The sequence below is a fragment of the Panthera uncia genome (genome assembly GCF_023721935.1).
Source record: "Panthera uncia isolate 11264 chromosome B2 unlocalized genomic scaffold, Puncia_PCG_1.0 HiC_scaffold_24, whole genome shotgun sequence".
Classification (NCBI taxonomy): domain Eukaryota; kingdom Metazoa; phylum Chordata; class Mammalia; order Carnivora; family Felidae; genus Panthera; species Panthera uncia.
This window is the reverse complement of record NW_026057580.1, coordinates 101,802,419-101,820,740: the sequence shown is the minus strand read 5'-3', so window position 1 is coordinate 101,820,740 and position 18,322 is coordinate 101,802,419. Positions and strand designations below refer to the sequence as shown.

General features: G+C 43.2%; 1 protein-coding gene across 2 annotated transcripts in view; it reads right to left on the bottom strand.

Moving 5' to 3' along the window:
- SASH1 (SAM and SH3 domain containing 1) overlaps nucleotides 1–18,322 on the bottom strand; it is a 312,995-nt gene that overhangs the window by 252,003 nt on the left and 42,670 nt on the right. Inside the window, exon 1 of one of the 2 annotated variants that reach the window (XM_049654503.1) lies at nucleotides 2,137–3,104. The exons of the other annotated variant lie outside the window; for it this stretch is intronic. Within the exon in view, the coding sequence (XP_049510460.1) occupies nucleotides 2,137–2,157 (21 nt within the window). The 5' untranslated portion in view covers nucleotides 2,158–3,104. Of the gene's footprint in view, nucleotides 1–2,136; nucleotides 3,105–18,322 lie in introns of those variants that run through there. 2 annotated transcript variants of the gene reach the window in all.

Genomic DNA, 18,322 nt, shown 5'->3' with positions numbered 1-18,322 from the left:
ATATATATATATATATATATATATATATATATATATATATATATATAGTTATCTCCCAAAGAGGAAGCTGGTCTCTCAACTAGAACCGTTTCTATAGATTTCAAGGCTCATTTGCCAGTCTCCTTAAATAGGACAGAAGAGATGTTTCTAAGCCTAATAATTCCCCTTTCTGTCCGAGTTGATCAATACATCTTTTTGGATGCTCTAGCACAAAAACCCAAATGTGCTTCCTTTTCTAAAAGGAAGCCTCTGTCTTGCCGGGATTAAGAGGGCATAGTCCCATGACACAGTTCGCAGTCAATTTCTGGCATCTGAAAAACCTTCCCTCTTTCAAGAACTGTGGGCGACCAGTCAAGAGGGAACAGGATTTTGGCATTTGTACAGAAAATCTTACCTGCCAACTGGGCTGCTCTTAACGTATTGTTTCTGAAACCAGGGGACGCGCGTGTAACAAGGGCGGGCTTTGTACTGTCAGAACATTTGTGATGGGCCCGTCTGCATGGAGTGGAAGCGAAAGATGGCCAGCTGTGTTTGTTCCTTCTCTCCCATACCAGCTTTCCTCGGATTCCTGAACAATCTCCCAGGACACGATTGTTACCTCTCAAGACTCATATTTCAGACTTCCTTACTTTGCTAGTACCATAACCATGGAATCAGGCATTTTACATGCGTTTGTTCTGACCGCCACACGAACACTTTTCTCTCAATTACCCAGGGCCTCCTGGTCACTACTTTGGGCATGAATCTTACCAAAAAGATGGGTGGAAATTTAACGAGGTGCACTAGGTCGGTATGTTCAGACTGACGCTTCTTCTAGGATTCCTTTTCATAATTCTCTTTTCATTCAACAGGTACGTATCAGGTATCAACTGTACTAGGCACTGTCCTGAGGTTCTCAGAGAAGATGGTAAGGGGAATAGACTTCTGGAAGTAACCCACGAGGCCCCCACTCCCCAAAGCCTAGTCCAGAATCCGAGAAGGAGCCAGAAGGAGCCAGGCTGGAGGGCTCAGCATCTGTGCCTCAAGCTTCTGGGCCCTCAGATCCTTCCTTGTTCATAACCACTCTATGCTTCTTTTTCCTTTCATCATCTTTAATGGACAAGTCTAACCTCCTTTCTAATTAAAAAGAAAAAGCATGGGCATCTGGGTGACACAGTTGCTTAAGCAACCGGCTCTGGATTGTAGCTCAGGTCATGATCTTACGGTTTGTGAGACTGAGCCCCGCATTGGGCTCCACGCTCTTAGCTTGGGATTCTCTCTCTCTTCTTCTCTCTCTTTCTCTCTGCCCCTCCCCCTCTCGTGCTTGCTCTCTTTCTCAAAAAATAAATAAATAAACTTAAAAAAAATAAATAAATAAAAAGGAAAAGCACGAGGCACCGATGTGGCTCAGTCAGTTAAGCATCTGACTCTTGAGGTTTCGCCTCAGGTCACAATCTCACGGTTCGTGAGTTCGAGCCCCGTGTGGGTGTCCTCGCTGATAGCGTGAAGCCTGCTTCGGATGCTCTCTCCCTCTCCCTCTGCCCCTATCCCCCAACTCACACACTCTCTCCGAATAAATAAATTTTTAAAAAAGGGAAGCACTTCCCAGAATAATAATATACTGCTTTAACAGAGAAGACCAAAACAAAGCTAAGACTTCAGTAGGATATTAAATGCTACACAGTTACTCAGATGGTCCCTGTCCCCTGAGGCTTATAGTACGGGATACATAGTTATATCCTACATTCTTAGCACGAATGCACATCTTTTAAAATAATTTCACAGATAAGCAGAGGTTGGAAAAGTGCTGGTTTTTCAGCAGTAACAACTTCTTGGCTTACAAAACCGTGTTAGAGTCTCAGTGTGGGGGGAAACTTTTATATAAATATCTGCATAATTATAGGAATATATCTTCTCATATAAGTGATAAGTCCCCAAAACGGCAAAACCTGGCAGAAGAATTCCGAAGCAGCACAACCTTCCGAGCCTCTTGGGATTCTGAGCAATCCGTTAGTAGCCCTGACAGTCCCAGACAAGGGTTACTTGTCACCTATTAGCTACCATAGTCCCCTTCCGAATATTCCTGCCTAAACGTCCGAAGGACGCTTCTGCACAGAAACACCATTCTAAAAAATTTGAAAATGGATATCTACGTACCCTGCGGTCCTGATCCTCCATGAAGGGAGCTGCTGTGTAGCTATCAGGCCATACGTTCGAATGTTCTCTGACTTCCTTTCTGACTCAGATCGAATGAATCCGCAGCACTGATGTAAGGCTCTTAATGGGAATCTGTTTTCAATTCAGGGCAGATGTGGGACACTCTTGTAGCCCTAGGGATTATCAACTTTAAAACAAATCGCCTTCAGGATGATAAGTCAAGAGGCAGTAACTGCTTCCTGAGGCCTCCTCGGGGTTCCTTCCAAATGCTTAACATATAACACAATAACTATGGCGCAGAAAGGTTTACTCTTGAGCTGCTCAGACTTTGAAACAAAGTTTGCAAAAATGATCCTCTGAAACGAAGCGTGGAAATATTTGTAGAACTTTTATAGAGAAATCCAGATATTTTAGTAACATACAAAAGTGATCAAAATGTCCTTGTACCACCCCCACCCCCCAAAAAAAACCTATCTTAGCACTGTGTTCGGTTCATTGAATATAGCTTTTCCACACGCTGAAATTAAATTGTTCTGGTTCAGAATTTTCTTGGCTCAAGGAAAGGAAAGGGAGGATTATTCCAAGACTTCCACAGAGAAACATCCAGAAAGCAATTTAACACGATAAGTCTAATGTTCTAGAATTAGAGTTCACGCGGCACGAACTGCCTGCATATTGGAACACCCTTTGTTCTGAGACCACTCTGTAGGGTTGGTCCACACAGGCCAAGATTTTAGACTCAAAAAAACACAGCTGGGGTTTAGTATAGTTTAACCCGACTTAATAACCCTGAAAAGAAGTTAAAAAAACAACAACACTAACTTATAAGAAATCTAAAAGAAAATTTTAAGATTAAAGAAAAATTTTTTTAATGTTTATTTAGTTTTGACAGAGAGAGAGAGAGCACAAGTGGGGGAGGGGCAGAGAGAGAGGGTGACACAGAATCCGAAGCAGGTTGCAGGCTCCAGACTCCGAGCTGTCAGCACAGAGCCCGACGTGGGGCTTGAACTCGTGAACTGCAAGATCAGGACCTGAGCCAAAGTCGGACGCTCAGCTGACTGAGCCACCCAGGCGCCCCTAAGATTTTTAAATACAACTTTCCTTTTAATTAAACAAGTTTTCCATAGAACTTTAAAATATGAAAAGTAAGTGTGCCTGCATTTCCCCATAAAGCACACACAGATAAGTTTACGTCTAAGGAGCATTAGCAAGGCATCAGGAAATAGTCACCTGAAGTTATGTATTGAGAAAACACAGTCAAGTCTTTAATATGAGAGTGACATAACAGAGCTACATGGTAAAATATTAGGTCCCCCGCCAATGAACAGTAGGGCTCCTGTTTCTCTCATCTTCCTGGGGAAAGAGGAATTAAACTTCCAAGAGTTTACACATGTGCTAAATAACCAGTAAGCAGTGTTATGAGGGGTGTTCAGAGTTCTGGATGGGATGTCAAGGGACCTGTCCCCGGATCTCTTTAACCGGAGGGGCTCTGGGCAAGCCATGGCCCAGGCCACAGTTTCTTCCTAAAGTGGCTGAATTAGGGAGGTGGTTTCTAAAATACACACCTCACGTACCAGTAACGATGCATTAACCAAGACTGGGCAGAGCAGAGGTAAAGGTCTTGCTGTTGTTTTCGTTTTCAAGGGTAATTCCCACTAGCCAGACGTCTCAGACAAAATTTGTTTTCCGCCTTGAAGCATATATTTGTATTTATGGCAAAGGCAGGTCTTAGCTAAAAAGTTGGAACTGAAGGGTCAAGAAGCCGACTGCCTGATACAAATCAGACACTTAGTGTTTTGTTTTGGTTTTCTTTTTGGTTTCACAGACTTCTCTGGAAACAACCACCTAAGTGAAACTCCAGAATTCTGATCCTCTTCATGGGCATCAACTGGGTACTGAGCACGTTCGTTATGATGCGTCAATTAAAAAAATGAAATGGGTAAGAGCAGTCAGATGTGAGTGAGCTGTGGGTAAATGTTGCTAGGCGGGCCGGGCGGGGATACCTGGCGTACAGGGTAGAGAGTGTGAGGTGACAGGGGAATATGGAATTGAGTTGTGAGGTCCAAGTTCAAGGTCCAGGGCTGCTACTGAGGACCCCTGTGGCCTCGCCTCACTTCTCTTTTCTAACCCTTGTTTCCTTGCCTATACAAGGAAGGCATCGGTCTCTGCATCCTTTTACCTGCCTAAGTAATCAAAGGAGAAATTCTGCCCCACGGGATGTCACTTTTGTTTTGGAGTTTGACTCTCAGGAGCACTGAAGCTAAGACTACAGAATCAGAAGTTCTGTGTACATTGGATGACAACCGTAGATCAGGCAGAGATCTAGGCCAGTTAACCTGTGCTATTTTCTTTCTCACAACCGTGGGAGATACCTGTTTACCCGCAGAAAAGAACTCAGGTATACCAGCAGTAATAATAAAAATTAAGGTTTTCTTTCCACAGGTCAATTTTTATGTCTCAGCTATGATTTGATGGCATATGAACATTTTTAACTTTTAACTTTAATTTAATTTGATTTTTTTAAAAGTTTGTTTATTTACCGTGAGAGTGACAGCGACACGGAGTGGAGGAGGGGTGGAGAGAGAGGGAGACAGAGAATCCCAGGGCTTGAACTCCCACACCCAGAGATCATGACCAGAGCAGAAACCAAGAGTCGGATGTCTAAGTGAACCACCCAGGTGCCCCAGCTACGATTTGATCGTCTACGAACATTGTTTAAAAAGTCACGTATGACATTGCTGTTGTGCGTTGGATTGTGTCCCCTCCAAATTCCTCTGTTGAAGGTCTAACCCCAGTACCTCTGAACGTGATCTTATTTGGAGATAGGATCTTTTACGGAGGTAATTAAATTAAAATGAGGTCATTAGGGTGGGCACTAATCTGACTCTAAAAAGGGGAAATTTGGACAGAGACACACGCATATAGGGAGAACACTGTGTGAACAGAAAGCTAGCCATCTACAAGCCAAGGAGAGAAGCCTGGAACAGATTCCCCCTCCCAGCCCTCAGAAGGAAGAAACCCTCCAACACCTGGTAGCTTCCGCCCCCGCGAGACAATACTTTTCTGTCGTTTAAGTCGCTCATCTGTGGCACTTGGGGATAGCAGCTCTAGCAGAGTAACACGATTGGCATCTTCCGAACAATGATTGTGCATTATGCCTTATATCCTACTGTGTATCAAACACTTACATAAACAAATCAAGGCATTTTCGACGCGAAAAACGTGAGAGCTGGCCAAATGGGCACTGGAAATGGGCTGACAGTGGGGAAACGGCCCTTAGCTGCAATACAGTTATAGTTTTGTGTTTTGTTTAAGTTTACGTATATAAATACGTAAATACGTATATAAATACGTTTGAGAGAGACAGAGACGGCATGAGCGGGGGAGGGGCAGAGAGAGAGGGAGACAGAGAATCCCAGGCAGGCTCCGCACTCTTCGTGCAGAGCCCGACAGGGGCCCGGAACTCATGAACCATGAGATCACTACCTGAGCCATTTAGGTGCCCTGTGTAGTTTTAAAAGAAATTCCTATCTCTCTGCTCACTGGCCAACTTCCTCCCCACCGAATCCAACACACAATATAACAGAAATGATTCAACAAAGCACCCAAAACACAAACAAATGTAAAAACCTAAAGAAGCTGGAGATGGGGAGGGCACACACTTAGGAAGACCCGTGGCCCCCCTCTCTGTCTGGGTATCATACACGCCGACTCGGCACAAGAGTTGGGGTCACGTCTCCACCCGCCATGCCACGCCAAGCACGTGTAATACACCCCTCTTAGTAATTGGAAGAACTTTCCCCCAAATACAAGCAAATGCAGCAACAACATACTGTTATTTCATATCACAAAAAAGTTAGGCTACATTGATTCTCCCTATGAAAGCACTTTTTTCAGAAATGAGAGATGCTATGGAATGGAATGGTGAATGCACATTAAAATAAGCACTGATTACTTGGAGCAAATTGATATCGTTTCCAAAGATAAAACCCAGACTCAATCCAGCATCATTTTTTCCCAAATGCCTTATCTGGCAAAGTTGAGAAGTGAGTAAATTTTACAAAGCCATTTTAAAGGAATGCAAACGTTCTGAACTTAGAAATATTCATTAAAATCAATCTCCATTATCTTTTTTCTTAACAAGCTTAGAATTAAACACAGTCTCTAAGTACTGACAGTATTTATGGCTCACCCAAAGCCCAGACAAAGGCTGGACTCAAACAGTGCAAGGAATAGGAAGGAAGAAAGCTTGAGTTAACTACGTAGGCCAGGCAAGTGGATGTGGCCTCAGCGAAAACGGGATTCTGCAAGACTTAACTTTTCAAAGACAGTGCTAGAATGTTCAGTGAAACTGATAGACCAGTGGTTCCGGCAGAATTTGATGCTTTCAAAATAGTGAGGGGGAGTGGAAATGTTCTTGCCATGCACAGAGTTGAGCAGAGTTTTGCAACTTGGATATCAGCAGTTAATTAATTTTTTTCCTTCATATTTGCCATAGTAGCTTGTCTGTATGTTATTTACATTAAATCTGATCTACCTAGCTTCCCCAGGAGACTTAAAAGTAATAACGTAGGCTTTACAGAGCTATGCAATATATCCTTTTTGTAGGGGACAAAATAAAAATTTAGTTACGTCCACCCCATTTCCATCCTGCACACCAAAACTTGAGCTTATTACCTTATTTCACAATATTCAAACATTTATTCTTAAATGGAAGCCTTCTTCTTTCGATGCATTTCTTGTGATCGTAAGTTGTTTAATCAAGAAAAATTCTGAAACACTGAAAATCTTATCCATCAGTCAAGATTTCCTGAAACTCTAGAAAGGGGCTGGTGAGGATTCTGGCAGTAAGAGAGCTATCAGTCGTATTATTTATTGTTCACATACTTGGTTAACACACATTTGCCTTTCGTTCAAGGGATTCATAAAGTTTCACATGGTTTAGAGATGAATCAAGTATGAAGACTTTAAACAATATTCCTTCCAACTCTCAGACTCTGATTCAACACAGTATTTCTCATAATTGCCTGCTGAGAAGAGACAGCTAGGGGTAATTGTTGAAAATACAGACTCCCATGGGGCGCCCGGGTGGCTTAGTCGGTTAAGGGTCTCACTCTTGATTTCAGCTCAGGTCAGGATCACACGGTTCTTGAGATCAAGCCCAGCATGGGACTCTGCTGTCAACAGGGAACGTGCTTGGGATTCTCCCTCTCCCCCTCTTTCTGTGCCCATCCCTGCTCTCTCTCTCTCTCTCAAGAAAAAAAAAAAAAAAAAAAAAAGGAAAAGAAAAGAAAATACAGACACCCAGTCCCTTCTCTTGGAAGCTGATTCTGTAGGAATGAGGAATGGAGGGACTCTGGGCTCCTTATCACTGTACAAGTCTGAGAAATACTTTATCCTCTGACTCTTAACCTTGGCTGGATATTGGAATTGCTTTTGGAGAGAAAAAATAGTACTGAGCCTGGGTCTCTCTCCTACAGATTCCAGCTTTAGTAGTCTAGGGTATGGCCTGAGCCTTTGGATTTTTAGAAGCTTCCAGTTGATTCTAATGTGCACGCAAGGTTGAGAATCACTGATCTGATTGAACGGACAGTCAATTAAGTGAAACATGTGAGAGCAATATTTAACATTTCCGTTAAGATATTCAAAGTACATCATTTGAATGCTTGTCAATGTGTTGAGAAGGGAAAAATGGACATTATCTTTCTTTTACAGAGCAGCAAACAAAAACTCAGAGGGGTGAAGTGGCTGGATAGAGGTCTTACTCGAAGCAGAATGACAGGATTGGTAGGCTATTTCTGAGGTATTCTATTACCTTACCTATGTTTCTTTGCTCCTCGCTGGCTCCCAGCTGTGCCAGCCTCCCTTTAAAAACAAACCAAAACAAGGCTTTTGGTTGCCAAAGCTTCTCTTACTTGAGCATTTTTATTAATGATAATACTGATAACCACCACAGCAGTGGTTAGCATCAGATCTTTTCTACACATGGTGCTAAGTGCTCTGCATGCATTATCTTAATTGCCTCAAAGACTTCCTGAGGTACGTTATCCTCCCTATGTTACAGGTGAGGAAACTGAGGCTTAGAGAGTAAGTAACTCGCCAACGTCACATTCCTACGGAATACTCTTCTTGTCCTTGAAGTCAACCAAATTTCAGCAAGGGTCAGAGAGGAAAGAATCTGATAAAGTAAGTCAGAGAAAGCTATTATGGATATGATATGATAGTCATATCCATATTATGGATATGATATGATATCCATATGGATATGGATATGATAGTCGTATCTAGAAAGCTAAAGTTGTAGCCTTCGTGCATTGTATTGCCACTTCTAACATGGGGAGTCAATCTTTTAAAAAAATTCCAGAGCCAGCCATCCAAAAACATGAGTATCTAGCACTTGATGAGTTCACTTGGAGAAATCATGGATTGTTAATCCTTATTTTATTTCTGGAAATGTTATTTCTCTTTATGTAAAGACTATTTGGAGATCGGATCACTTTGACCAAAGTGTGCAATATCCAAACTTAGTTTGTACAGAAAAAAATCATGCCTTTACCACCTAGCTGGTCTCATTGCTAAAAGTGCTAGTTTATTTATTTATTTAATTTAATTTTAGTTTTTTACAACTTTCTTAAATTATTTGTTGTTTCATTTACATCCAACTTAGCACATGGTGCCACAATGATTTCAGGAGTAGATTCCTTAGTGCCCCTTACCCATTTAGTCCATCCCTCCTCCCACAACCCTTCCAGTAACGTTTGTTCTACATATTTAAGAGTTTCTTATGTTTTGTCCCCTGTTTTTATATTATTTTTGCTTCCCTTCCCTTATGTTCATCTGTTTTGTATCTTTAAAGTCCTCATATGAGTGAAGTCATATGATATTTGTCTTTCTCTGACTAATTTCACTTAGCATAATACCCTGTAGTTCCATCCACGTAGTTGCAAATGGCAAGATTTCATTCTTTTTGATTGCCAAGTAATACTCCATTGTATCTATATACCACATCCTCTTTATCCATTCATCCATCGATGGACATTTGGGCTCTTTCCATACTTTGGCTATTCTCACTACCTTCCTGCTTTGTCTATGCCTAAGGTAACCTTGCCTTCTCACAGACAGTCATAGTACAGTCATAGTACACTGATCTGGCATCAGAAGGCTTGGGTCTGGGTCCAAAACACCTTTTTTTTTTTTTTTTTTTAGCTTTGGGGTCTTGAGCCAGTTGCATCCAGATGTGGCTTAATGTTCTGAGAGAATCAGACCCAGTTGGAACATTAATAAACATTCTCATATCTATTTTTTAATGTTTATTTACTTTTGAGAGACAGAGAGAGAGAGAGAGAATCTGAAGCAGGCTCCAGGCTCAGAGCTGTCAGCACAGAGCCCGACATAGGGCTCAAACTCACAAACGGCGAGATCATGACCTGAGCTGAAGTTGGACGCCCAGCTGACTGAGACACCTAGGTGCCCCAGAAATTAGCTACAATTTTATGATGCCACAAGGGAGAGAAAGATGTAAAAAAAGAGAATCTATTCCTCTGATTGTGAAGACTATACTCTGGTGTGGGAATCCTAGCTGACTTCGTAAAATGTGAGGTTATGTAAAGATCGAGGGGGAGTTATTTTTTTATGTATACTACAAAGAGAATAAGTCTAGTGAGTCAACCAACAGAAGCTTAGCCTATCCATCACCTTGTATATAAATCTCGATTTAGTCAACAAATATTAACTGAGCACTTACTCCGAGCTGGACACGGGGACTACAATGACCCTCCTGAAATGTCTCTGAGGTGGGGGAAAATGGTTGGTTCACTTAAGAAACTGGAAAATCAAGTATCATTGGTGTGTGGAGAACACGGGAGCGGGGGTAGGATCTGAGGCCATGAGACTCTTCATGAGACTCTTCATGAGAACTGCCTTCTGCTTCCCCAGGACACATGAGGGGCCAGGTCATACAGTCCTCTTGGGGGATGATAATGAGTATGGATTTTATTTTAAGTCCAATAGGAAGTCATGAGGAATTTGAGGCAGAGAAGCAGAATGATCTGATTCGTGCCTTCATGTAATTCCTATTGTGTGTGGAGAAGGGATATTGTAGACAGTGATAACCTTTCTCTTCCCAAGCAATCCTTGTGAAAAAAACAGAGCTTATGAAGCAATCTGCCCATGTTTTTAAAGTAATCCTCCATGGGCATAATCCTTTATATTTTTGTAGAAAGAGTAGCTCTTACATTCTCAATGGGACCGATTTATGGATATATAGACAATTGAGCATTAACCTGCCTAGCTGAGGACGGCATTGCATTTGACGACACTTTTTGTCAAAATAAAAGACAACAGAGCCCTTTCAAATCACTGTCAGTGAAATGCGTGTCTTCAGCTCTCTCTCTCTCTCTTTTTAAAAGTCTACTTATTTATTTTGAGAGAGAGAGAGAGAGAGAGAGAACGTGCTAGTGTGCGAGCCGGGGAGGGACAGAGAGAGAGGGAGACAGAATCCCAAGCAGGCTCCGCGCTGTCAGCACAGAGCCCGATGTGGGGCTCGATATCACAAACCATGAGACCATGACCTGAGTCGAAATCAAGAGTCGGATGCTTAACTGACTGAGCCACGAAGGTGCGCCTGGTTCTCTCTGTCATCAGGGAAAGGTGCTGTGCTGAAAGTGAGAGATCCAGCCACATGTGACCTCCTCTCAGGTGGAGAACTGAGAACCCCATGCTTCCTTGTTCTGGGCAGAAAACAGTACACAAAACACATGGGCGCCTACCTAGGATAATGGATTGGCATACCAGTGTCAGTGCTCATCGTAACAGAACTCCTAGCACGCCCGAATAATGTACATAAAAGTTAAGACACCCAAACTGTCCCCAAGCCAGCTCAGAAATAAATTCTCCACCCTTACATACTCTTCCGTTTTCATGGCGCAGATGGGGGCAGGAAAACCGAAATGTTCCGTATAACGTAGAGTTGAACACGTACAAATGTGACAACGTCCATTCTCTTACAGCTCTAAAAGGCCAACTCTCTTTACCCCACGATGGTTTTCTTTTCAGGCTTCAGTTCAATGCAAAGCATGTTTCGGTCGTTGGGTTGTGAACTCCAAAACCTGTTCACAGAGGCTTGTCCTGGAAATGCCGACAGATGCCTCACTGCAGCCGCACTCCCGGGCACCGCTATAGTCATCAGTTTTAATGAGAGCTGTTAATATCACCTCCATCAGAATGGTTGCCCTGGGCTGACGTTCTGGGCCGTGCACAGGTGCTCTCGGCCAAAAATGTAATGTAGGTTATTACATTATCAATGAGGCACAGATGTGCTTTCTGTCTGAACTCAAGGTGGTGCTCCTGCCAAGTGCATAACTCTTTCAGGGGGCCCAGGTCTGTTTGTATCAAAATGCTGTTCTAGCTCAGTGAACCTGAGAACTGCCTTCTGCTTCCCCAGGACACGAGTTTAGAAAACATGGCTGAGAATGCAAGGAGGCTGGGCTCTCGAAAGCAGGTGTAGGCTTTCTTAAGAACACACCATCCCGCTCTCCATCCATTGCCCTTTTAGTGAGTGTTCCAACCATGGCGTGTTCATTCATTGACTTACCAGGTTTTCCCTGGGCAGCTACCTGGGGCCAGGTACTCAGAAGAAGTCAAAGGTGAATTTACCAAGGAGTTTGCCCCCAGGTACCCTGTAATGATCTCTACTGTTTTTGATCTTCTCTTCCAACTTCTTCAGATTTGTCTCTCAAAATCCACACCTCCACTGACTTCCTCTGAAGCTCTAGTCTTAACATCACGGTGTTTTTCCACAAAGTTGGATGTTTACCCAATTTTACATCCCCAGCATCTCCTTTTTCCTAGTTTGAAACTCCCTTTTCACTGTTTTTTTAATTTTTTAATGTTTATTTATTTTTGAGAGAGAGGGAGAGCGCGCGCGAGCGAGCAGGGGAGGAGCAGAGAGAGGGAGACAAAGAATCGGAAGCAGGCTCCAGGCTCTGAGCTCTCAGCACAGAGTCCGAAGCGGGGCTCAAACCCACAAACCATGAGGTCATGCTCTGAGCTGAAGTCGGACGCTTAACAGACTGAGCCATCCAGAAGCTCCATCACTGAACTTTTTGTTATTCAACTTGGTCCCTGGGATCTATCTATCTGATCTATCTGACTTGTAGATTTTCCTTAAAGCGGCAGCAGCCAGTCCTGCAGTTAGCCTAGCATCCTACGTTGGCACTGCTAAGCCAGTATGGACGCTTGGGTGCTGAGAACTGGCCGTGAGAGGCACGGAGGAGCCACCACCCATGTGGTCCCATACCTGCCTATGTTCTCAATATGACGCATCCCGTCAGGGATAGAACAGTGGCTCAAGGAGGCCACAGGGCTTCTCCTCTGTGTGAGGAAGCACATTTCAAATTGATCCTGACTTTGAGAGTGACATTGCCTTGCCATCCTGGAAAATTTATCTCTTGTACAGAAGCTAAATGACGAGGAGGTCGGTACACTGACCACAGTACGGTCTCCCTACTCTCATGTCAGTTTCAAACACAGAGATGAACAAACACAAGGAAGATACCAGGAATGTCTGTATATGTGGGCATGTGTGAGCTTGGAAAAGTGTCCAGAGCTTTTGGGGTATCTGAGAGCACCCAGCTGAGGAAAACATGAGAAAAACACAGTCGGGACCTGACATTATTCAATCCTTCTGTTCTTGAGCTTGCTGTTTATCCCCAACTGTTAACCAGAGATGACAGAAGGATCCTGAAGACAAATGGGTGCTCTTCTTCTCCATTTTCTTTCCACCTGCACCCCGCACCCCGTGCCTGACTTCACTCCCTGCCCCCTCTCCCTGATTCCCATTCCGCGTTTGACTGATGGTTTGCAGCGGCAGTTTGAAGGGATGGCTGGTGGCATTAACCCTGTTGTCTGTCTCCGTACCCTCCAGGGATGAGGCTGTTGCTGGGAAGCACAGGACTGTCATTCCTGTAGTTGCTGGGAGCCCCAAAGACCCAGCCATCAGCAGTGCCCTCATGGCACAGTGGCTGTTCTACATGGCTGGCCTTGTTATGAAGCGAATCTCTTGACAGGCAATTTGCTGCTGCCACCTGTATCTAGAAATCTTTGCTAAGACTGCAAAATGCGTCCAGCCTCCTCCCTTCTCCCAGGTCTAGTTTTGGCGACATGCTTGCTTCCAATTACTGTACCTTACCCTGTTTGCATTTCCATTTGGTGCTTGAAATATTCTGATCACCTCTCCCTTCTCCTGGGCAGATAGGCACATGTTTTATCACTGGGAGGAAGGCAAGGGCATAAGGGACCTAACAGATGATAATAGAAAGTAAGTGTCAAACTGATGTGCTTCTGACTCAGGAAGACCTGGGGCTGCATCAGGTCCCCTGGTGGGAATCTGAGTTTGGCTGAAATACAGAAATGGGAAGGCTGACTTTCCGTCTAGCGATTTACCATTGACTTTCCATGGTCAAAACCAAGTGAAAATCTTCCTGATGATTGCCTCAGCAATAGAAAATTGAAGCAATACATTTTTTTAAATTATTTATTTACTAGAGAGAGAGAGAGAGAGAGAGAGAGGAGGGAGAGTGCACAAGCAGGGGAGGGGCAGAGAGAAGGAGAGACAGAATCCCAAGCAGGCTCCTAGCCATCAGCCCACAGCCTGATGTGGGACTTGACCTCATGAACCACGAGATCATGACCTGAGCTGAGACCAAGAGTCAGATGCTTAAGGAACTGCGGCACCCAGGCGCCCCTTAAAAGTTTATACATTAATATTTACAAAGCTTTTTCAGGATCTTTATCAACTACTATGCGGATTCAAGACAAGGCACATAAGGAACTGATTAATGTTATCATACTTCCATATCAAACATTAAGTATAAACTGTATCCTAAGATTTTGGGAGGAAGGAAGAAGGCAACTAGATGACTAATGCGAGAAGTTAAGTGATATGTAAAAATAATTTAGATTCAAATTATAAATCCTTTCCAATGAATTTCACATGATGGAAAAATTAAGCATCTTCAAGTTTCACGCAAATTAAAAGAAACATGAAAATGGTATCCTCTAATTTCAATTCTTCTGGTACTTTCAAAATGTATATTTCAAATAGATATACATCTTAGATTTAAGCATGGACTAAAGAAAAGTGTTGATCCGTAAATATGCTACTTTGTTCAGAAATTAAAAACTAAGGAAGTAATCATTTTAAAAGCCAAGCTTTATCATGCTTTTAAAGCATGTTACAATGATGAAAAGTACCTTAGTCTTTAAAAGATCTTATCATCATGGGGCACCTGGGTGGCGCAGTCGGTTAAGCGTCCGACTTCAGCCAGGTCACGATCTCGCGGTCCGTGAGTTCGAGCCCGGCGTCGGGCTCTGGGCTGATGGCTCGGAGCCTGGAGCCTGTTTCCGATTCTGTGTCTCCCTCTCTCTCTGTCCCTCCCCCGTTCATGCTCTGTCTCTCTCTGCCCCAAAAATAAAATAAACGTTGAAAAAAAAAATTAAAAAAAAAAAAATAAAATAAAAGATCTTATCATCCAAAAGTATTCCCCCAGCAGACAAGGTGTGGCTCACTCTCAGAGTAAGGGGCACCCTCTGTGAGATCCAAGGTCTTCTGTATGTCAGGGGAGCCCATCTCCAGCCATATTTTTTGCCAGGCATCTCTTCTTTTCCATTGACCTTGTGGTTCATTTATGCCGTTAATAAAATTGCATTAAGTCACGTGTGTGACAGGTTCTGGAGGTATAATGATGGGTAGGACAGACCTAGCCCTGCCTCCTGGACTGTATGGGAACGGGCAGCGAGACAAGCATTGGCAACGGAACCAGGGCCAGATGGGAGAAGGAGTTACTCCTTGTTGGGCCTTCAACAGGAGCAGCTCGCTAACACGCTCGTTGGTGAAGACAGTAGAGGGCGGGGCATTGTGCCCTCTTTCTCAGAGAAGAACCTCAGAGAGGTGTCTGCACTTCCTCTCTCTCTGTCCACACAGTTCATTAGAAATCCGAGGACATTTTATACAACTGGCATCAGCAACCTTGCTCCTTCTTAGAATTTTGGTTTGGTCTTGACCGACTCCAAGTTCTACTGGAACAGGAGTTGCCCCTTCATCATGGATGCAAACACCCCCTTCACCCTTGCCGACAACGATCCTTGAGTGCTATCCAGTCAGGACATATGTACAGCTAAGGTAACAGAATTGAATGGGAAACGGGAAAAACACCAGACTGTTTGCACTGGTATGTGGTAACCATGAAATAAGCAAACGCTTGATTTTGTTGACTGAGGTCAATACGAAAGCTGTTGCATCTCTTATTAACAACTTTCCGGACATTTGATGCGTGCCTTTTGGAAACACCTCAAGCTGAGCCCGTTGTTTGGAAATGTCAGAACGTTGCATTCTGGTAAGCATTCGACTCCGAACTCTGTGAAGCGCAGCTAAAACGTGTGAGGGGAATGGAAAAGGCTAAAACTGGAAGCTGAGTCAGTAGACAGTGAAAACATTCTGAAGGGGCTTTCTGGTTTTGGTTGATTACAGGCTTGAATTTATGATCGAGGGAGAGAAGCCCACCCATGCTTTCCACTCATGCCTTCTTTTTATGGTCTCCTTCTAAATGCAAGGAGCTGCTTGCATGGGGGCAAGTACTTTTTTGCCTACGGGGTAAGGTGATCTCAGAACACTACGGCCTGAATTGGCAGGGGAGCAGTGTGTGCTCCTAATGGAAGGTGTCAACGATCTCATACCTAAACTCTTGCTTCTTTTTCCATTTACCTCCCACAAGAGTATGTTGGCAAACTAAAATATGGACAAGTCGTAGTTACATAGAGGATAAGGGCACAGACTTTGGAGTTCTGAGGTTTGTATCACGGCTCCAACTACGATTAATGCTGTGACTTTGGGCAAGTCGGTTAAACAACTGCGAGTCTCAGTTTCCACCTCTGTAAAATGGGGGTAAGAAACATGTCCACTCAGGGGCTTCCTGTGAGGATTCCATGAGATAATGACTCCAAATCGCTTAGCTTAGGGCCCCGTGCAGACACGGTCCACAAATGCTACACCATTATTATTGAAAATGGTGTCAAGCCTTTGTGGAAAAAAATCGGTGCTTTAGTTAGGATTCTTCAGTTTTGCTGGTTCTGACAATGGCTCAATCTAGCACAAGCAAGGAGTTAATGTGCATTCCAACAAGTTAAAAGTGGGAAAGCCAAGTACTTATTAAGTTTCTCATTTTCTTTATTTACTATTACTCATTTCACAAACGTCTGTGGAGCTCGGCCATCGGTGAACCATCGGGGGAGTAGAGATAAAAATAACATTCCCCGTCTTCCAGGATCTTGAAGTCCAGAGGAGAAGATCAATAAGCAAGCTGACAATGACAGTATAGCATTCACACTTAAGAAATGCATTTTGGCAGACCTATGCTTTGCAAACACAGCAAAAGCATATTCTTCGTGAGAGAAGAGAACCAGAAGGATTACAGGCTCACTGAAGTTGAACATTCTAATTCTAAAGAAATGGAGGAGGGAAGTCAGGAACACAAGAGAGATTACCTCAGCCCTGCCTCGTACCCTGCCCAGTTCCCAAACTGAAGATTGTCTCCTGCCCAGGCTTCAATGTCATTCTTTGGTCTCTAAGGTGAATGTGGCCCTTGGCAGGAGTTCACGGAGCTCTAGGGCAACCCTTTGTGACTCAGGTTCACGCCGAGTTTGTAGCCAGGGCAGCTTTGACCACGTGCCCCAGATCTGATACCTGCTCCTCTGTCCCAGATTCCCTGAATATTTAGTGTTAGGGATCAGAAGTAGGCTCTTTTCTTCTTTGTATATATATCGAAGGACTTTAGTCCTAGCTCTGAGCTTTGTTCATATGAGTGAACTCCTGCTACCTCTTAAAGACTTTACTGATGAACCTTCTTGCCTCCTTGGCTTTATTTATTTATTTATTTTTTGGGTAAGCAATGGCTTTATTGAGATATAATTCACATAGCATACAATTCACTCATATAAAATGCAAAATTAAAAAATAAAATGTATAATTCCAATGACTTTTAGCATATTCACAGAGTTGTTACACCATTGGCACAATCAACTTCAGAAGATTCTCATCATCCCGGAGAGAAACTTTTGCATTCCTTAGCTGTCACCCCAATCCTCCCAGCCCCCCACCCCTCCAGCCTCTGGCAACCACTCTCTATTGTCTGTCATTATCAGTTTGCCTATTCTGGATATTTCACATACGTGGGTGTTGCAGACTGAATTATATCTTCCTAAATTCATATGTTGAAGCCCTCACTAACCCCCAATGTGGCTGTAATTTGGAGACGGGGCTTTGAAAGAGGTAATTAAAGTTAAATGAGGTCAGAAGGGACCTGGCCCAATAGCACTTGTGCCCTTATAAGAAAAGAAAGATATGGGGGATATGTGTGCATAGAGAAGATGCCATGTGAGGGAACAGTGAGCAGATAGCCATCTGCAAGCCAAGGAGAGACATCTCAGGAGACAACAAACCTACCAACACCTTGGTCTTGTGCTCCTAGCCTCCAGAACTACGAGAAAACAAATTTCTGTTGTGTAAGCCACCCAGTCTGTGGTATTGTGTTATGGCATCCCTAGCAGATTAATATACTAGATTCATACAATATGTGCCTTTTGTGTCTGGCTCCTTTCATTTAGCAAAATGCTTTCAAGGTTTAATCCATACTGTAACAAGTATCAATACTATATTCTTTTTGATGACAAGTCATTTTCTATTATATGAACGTACCACATTTTGTCTATCCATTCATCAGTTAATGAACATTTGGGTTGTTCCCACCTTTTGGCTATTATCAATAATGCTGCTATAAACACTGATGTACAAGTTTTTGTGTGGACATATGTTTTTATTTCTCTTGTCATATGTATTTTGGGTATATATACATATCCGGAGTAGCATTTATGGGTCACATAGGAACTCTATGCATAACCTTCGAGAAACTGCCACGCTTTTTGCTGAAATAGCTGCACCATTTTACATTGTTACTAGCAATGACTGAGGTTTCCAATTTCTCTGTATCCTCATCAACATTCGTAATTGTCTGTCTTTTTGATTAGAGCCATGCTAGTTGGGTGTCAAGTACATCTCATTGTGGTTTTGATTTACCTTTTCCTTAATAACTAATGACATTGAGCATCTTTCTTCATAAGCTTATTGGCAACT